This window comes from Crassostrea angulata, chromosome 2 (genome assembly GCF_025612915.1).
Source record: "Crassostrea angulata isolate pt1a10 chromosome 2, ASM2561291v2, whole genome shotgun sequence".
Taxonomy (NCBI): Eukaryota; Metazoa; Mollusca; class Bivalvia; order Ostreida; family Ostreidae; genus Magallana; species Magallana angulata.
In genome coordinates this window covers 4,201,518-4,207,296 of record NC_069112.1, presented here as the reverse complement: position 1 = coordinate 4,207,296, position 5,779 = coordinate 4,201,518, and the positions used below count along the sequence as shown (strand labels likewise).

Genomic DNA, 5,779 nt, shown 5'->3' with positions numbered 1-5,779 from the left:
ATTTCACTCGTCAAAAAACTCGACGTTATGTGGATATTTTACCCGATTTAGTATATGCTTATAATCACAGTTACCATCGAAGTATCAAGAGAGCTCCTGCTGAGGTCAATTCCTCCAATGTGTTAGAAGTGTGGAAAACATTGTACGATAAGAAAATAAGTCTTAAAAAACCTAAGTTTAAAGACGGAGATCGAGTGAGAATCAGTAAAGCTAAACGTACCTTTGAAAAAGGTTATTTACCGAATTGGACTCGAGAGATATTTAAAGTATCTCATTTAATCCAGGAATCTGTACCTTATAGATATAAGGTAAAAGATTTTAACGGAGAAGAATTAGAAGGCACTTTTTACGAATCTGAATTACAGAAAGTGACTAAAAAAGACGAAGTCTATGAAGTGGATGAAATTTTAGGCTATAAAAAGGGACGGGTTGGAAAAAAATCCATTTCTCTTGTCAAAGTGAGTTGGAAGGGATATCCTTCCAGTTTTGATTCATGGATACCCCAATCGGATCTCATTCTTCCAAAATAGAACATTGGAAACTATGCTGTGGAAAAATACCTAGAGCTGAAATTATCTTTTTTGCTCAATTATTGATTTGTATTACTTTAATTATTGCCTCTATTGCAATGTTAGCCTTACACGATACGAATCGAGATTTCTGGATGGTTATTCTTAGCTCGGTCATGGGGTACATTATGCCCAGTCCCACCCCTCCCAAGTCTAAACAGGAGCTACCATAACAATAACAACAACAACAACACCTGACACCTGGGGGTCCCTTATTGACGTCATTTAACCTTGAAAAAACCTCCATATAAAGAACACTCTGAGCTGTTATCGGCATACTGACCAAAATGAGTCGAAGATATCAATATCGCTGGAAAATTGAATGTGCCTACCACGGAAGAACAGACAAGAAGCCTTCTCACAAGGGAGAATGGCTACCTTCCAAGAGGGCCTGTTACAAAGATTTTTTAAAGGGGCGTGATTTAATGGAAGAGCATGATCAGGCTTATTTGTACAAGAGAGTCGTATTGCCTAAACACTTTCTGGTCTTTGGAAAAACCCAGTATAACCAGTACAAGTACAAAATAAAAGCAGCCTTTTACCGTCAGGACCCAATGTGGACCATGTACGAATCGAAATGGGGAAACCGACTGGGGAAAACTTTAATGGAATTGAAAAAATTTAGAAGAGCTGGATACTATTATGTGGATTGTTGTGACCCCATCGAGTACCTGTATATGAGAAAACCTTTTCCCCTTGAAAATCTTCCTCCCTTTGAACCCGCAGTCCAAAAAGAAGAAGAAAAGAATTTTCCCGAGATTGATGAAAAAGCCGCCCAGAAAATGGAGAGGGTCATGGAAGAGAAAAATGAAGACATGGAGACGAAGTGAATGTTAAAAAAAAACTTTCTCATGTTTAAAAAAAAACTTTTTTTTTCTGAATTTGTGTTGTATGTTTGAATTAAAATTTGTTCATATATAAATAAACTTGTAATTTTATTTTTTATTCATTTTGAATTGATCATGGATGCAGGAGAAGGTTTTTTCATGACTTTACCCAGTGATGGGTCCCATAAAACATTTCCAGAAAATACTCTGGCCCAATTTAAAACGTTATTACCTCAAACCGTAGATTTATCGAGTGGTGAATGGGAAGTGGGTCTCACTGAAGTTCAATATCCCAGTAGTATTGAAAACATTTCAGAAAGCGAGGCCTATGTAGATGTACTCTTTGAAAACAAATATGAAAACATGATAGATAATCCAGACCAAGGCAAAACTGAGCGATTTAGAGAGGAACAATTAAAGGCTGTAAATCTGAAAAATATCTTACCTATGACCGACTGGAAGGACTCTTTTTATAATAATAATTTTAAGAAAACCGATGCTAATAAAAAAATCCCACCCGAGGATACGAAAATGACCATTCATAGAATTTTTTTTAAAAGTGGAGAGTATGCTAATGTTGACGAACTGATTAATGAAATCAATCTGGGTCTGCAACGAACGTTTAGAAGACTGTGGATACAGTGTGGTGGCGGTGTTCCACAACAAAGATTGACAAAAGATCAGCTATTAAATTTAAGTGCAGACGAGGCAAGAAAAGCATTAGCTAAACAAACAGAAAAAATAGAAGAGAGAATACTATCAAACAATAACCTGCAGTTGTTTCACGACAAGACTTTTGACCGATTAGAGTATCATATCAATGGAAGGAAATTACGTGAAGAATGCCTTTTTGCCATTCGTTTTCCTATCTCCTTAGCTTATAAATTTGGATTTGATAATGCTGCTCTTTTTCTTGAAAGTAACCATGACGTTGGCAAATTTATTGCTTTAGCTACAATGTACAATCATGCTGATGGAAAGAAAGATGTAGAGTTAGGGGCTGGTCATACCAAATGGATCAACGTGGCTTATCATCCTCGTTACAGCCTTGACTTATCAGTAAACCTGAAACAATTATTCATTTACTGCGACATCGTAGAACCCCAGATCGTAGGATCTAATCAATTAAAATTGCTGAGAGTGGTCCCCATCAACGCAAGTTACCCCCCAAGTTGGGATCAATACCAATTTACGTGGGAACCCAGAAGAGTAGAATATTTGAAATTGAGTAAGAAACATTTTGACATGATTGACATTCAGATCAGAACTCCTTTAGGAGCCGTATTTCCTTTTTTAAATGGAAGAACGGTGGTAAAACTTCATTTTAAAAAAGTCTTTTAAACATGGAGCTGTGGATTCTGATTGTTACTCTAACACTATCGACAATTTTGATATTTAGTTGGTGTATTGAATGTATCAGACGATATTGAGAGTATATAAATAGAGAGTTATTTATAATTTGACCTCATTATCAATCAACATGGCCTATAGACATAGACGAAGAAGAAGGGGTCAGAAAGGAGGATTTGTACAATTACTACCAGCTCTAATGAGTGCTCTTGCCCCCACGGTAGCAGGAATGGCACTTTCTAGAATTTCTTCTAGATTACTCCCTCAACGAGGGAGAGGAAGAAGAATAGTAGCAAGAAGATACAGATATAGAAACAGACCCTAATTCAAAAATGATATAAAAAGAGAAATCACTAAGTATATTTTTCAGTCTTGATGGATGTTTATAGCGGATTATTACACCAAAGAGGTCACGGAGGCTTAGGTACTCTCCTTAAATTAGGAGGGTCCGTAGCGGCCAGTGCCTTAGCACCTCTCGTCGGAGATTTTGTTGGAGGTTTGATAAGAAAGAAAAAAAACAAACAAACGGGTCAAGGTTTCGTGACTGATGCCCTAAAACAAGGTTTTAACGTCAGTAAAAATGCTTTTTTACGTGGGGTAGGAGTCAGAGATGCCATAACTCAAGGCCTGAACACCAGTAAAAATACCATTTTACATAATTTAAGAGTCAGGAGTAGTAATAGACTTAAAAATATTGCTATTCCTTTAGCCGATAGTCTTCTAAGACAAAAGCTTCCCCTTATGGGATCTCCTATCATTGGTTCAGTGCTTAGTAGTAAAGTGATACCAATGATAAAAAATAAGCTAGACTCAGCTATTGAGCGAAGAGTTAATCTCTTAATGCCAAATCAATGGGGTAGTGGGACAAGAAAAAGAAGAAGAAGAAGAAAACAAAGAGGTCAAGGAGTAGTCAGTGACCTAGTCAAAGGAGGAATGAAACAACTCCCTAAATTAATTAAAAAGGGAACCCGATCGCTATTAAGAAGAGGAATTAAAAAAGGAATAAAAAAAGGAATTCAAAGAGGCGCTCAAAAAATCATTAAAGAAGGAACTAAACAAGCGATACAGACTGCTGCTAAAACAGGCATAGATGTCCTGAAAGGAAAAAATATCAAAGAAGCGGGTGTTGCCCGAGCCATACAAGGCATTCAAAAAGCAGAAAAAAATTTAGAGAAAACAATTCTAGCGAAGGGAGGACCTACTAAAAAAAGAAAAAGAACAATAAAAGTGGGAACAGGTAAAAAAGCAAGACTCATGGATATTTTTGACTGACCAATGCCCCCACCCTATAAAAAGAGAGTCAGACCCCTCACCCTAGACAGTCGAGTACCTTAATTCAAAAGTCACACACACACTTTTTTAAGCTTCAAAAATGATGCACAGAGAGTCATGCATGTGTGGGATGGACAATTTAGAATTGTTCCAGGTTCCCCCCACCAACATTGCCTTGGAAGAATCGAAATGGATGGAATATTATCCCATTTCCAGTACCCTCGATTCCGATACAGCTCCCATTGAATTCGATATTCAGGGACAGGGAGACGAATACATAGATCTCTCACAGACTTATTTACAAATAGTTTGTAAATTCACGAAAGCCGGTGGCGGTAATTTAACGGGATTAGATGGAATATCCACTCCCGTGAATAACATCATACATTCTTTGTTCTCAGAAATCGATCTCACTCTAAATGGTAAAATCGTTACCCCAGGAACAGATACCTATCCTTACAAAGCCTATTTAGAGAAATTACTTTCTTACAGACCCGAAACCTTAGAATCTCAAATGTTTGCTTGCAGTCTGTGGGAAAAAGACACGGCAGGAAAAATGGATGATGTAGATATAGCGAATGCAGCTCTAGGTAAAACTGAATATACTGCCGTTAGTGACAAAATCACCATAACTGCTGCAAATATGGCACTGAGCTATCCAGCCGGTTCTGAAAACGACGGGTTGAGAAAGCGCCACAATGTCATCAACGACGGCAAAAAAATTACTTTAATCGATCGTCTGTATCTAGATCTCTTTCAACAGGACAAATTCATTCCCAACGGAGTAGATATTCGTTTGAGATTTAACCGAACAAAGTCTGATTTTTACATGATGACTAAGGCAGGGAGTACAGGAAAAATAAAACTTCTGAACGTGTTACTGTGGGTCAGAAAAGTCAGACCTACTGCAGCCGTGTTGAATACTGTCAACGAGAGGTTGAACGTAGAAACGGCCAAGTATCCCCTAAGACGGGTAGACGTTAAAACGTTCACCATTCCTACAGGAACCCAATCCAAAATCAGCGATCATCTGTTTCAAGGGCAAATGCCAAAACGAATCGTTTTGGGTCTGGTAGCTAATGACGCTTTCAATGGCACATCCAACAAAAATCCGTTCAATTTCAAAAACGCCAAAGTCAAAAGATTAGATGTCACCATCAACGGAGAAACCATCAGTACCCGACCCTATGAGCCGGATTTCGCGAACGACTTGTATCTCAGATCTTACTTGAGTCTGTATCAAGGTCTGGGAAAATTCGGTGCCGATTGGGCCCCAGGAATTAGTTTCGACGAGTATAAAGACGGCTACACCTTGTGGTGTATAGATTTCACCAAAGATCAGGAGGCACAGCTAGACAAGTTTCATCTGATTGAAACAGGAAATTTGAGAATCGAAATTCAATTTGCAGAAAACACGACAGAAACTCTGAATTGTTTAGTCTACGCTGAATTTGATAACGTACTAGAAATCAACAAACAAAGAGAAGTCAGCACTGATTATTAATGGATACCTATCAATTGAAAAAAGTCTTAAAAGCAGATTTAGGATCTTCTTTTGCAGGTGTCTATGCTCTTGATATCATTCCTAAACATTTAAATTTTAAAGAAAAAGCCATGGTCATAAACACAGATCCTCAAGATCAACCGGGAGCTCATTGGGTGTGTTTATATTTAGACGGAGATACGATCGAATATTTCGATTCTTATGGATTTCCCCCCTTGTATAAGGAAATTCAAGAATTTATTGAAAGAAACAGTCAT

The 5,779-nt window shown here is 37.8% G+C and overlaps 1 protein-coding gene across 1 annotated transcript; it reads left to right on the top strand.

Annotated features, from left to right (window-relative positions):
* The first annotated feature begins 4,139 nt into the window (after positions 1 to 4,139).
* Positions 4,140 to 5,522, top strand: LOC128171977 (uncharacterized protein F54H12.2-like). Its single transcript, XM_052837752.1, has one exon. The coding sequence runs from the start codon at positions 4,140 to 4,142 to the stop codon at positions 5,520 to 5,522; it is 1,383 nt and encodes a 460-aa protein (XP_052693712.1).
* Positions 5,523 to 5,779: the final 257 nt, after the last annotated feature.

What these genes read in the sequence shown, in the direction of transcription:
- LOC128171977 (XM_052837752.1), top strand. Translation starts at nt 4,140, where the DNA reads ATGTGTGGGATGGACAATTTAGAATTGTTCCAGGTTCCCCCCACCAAC.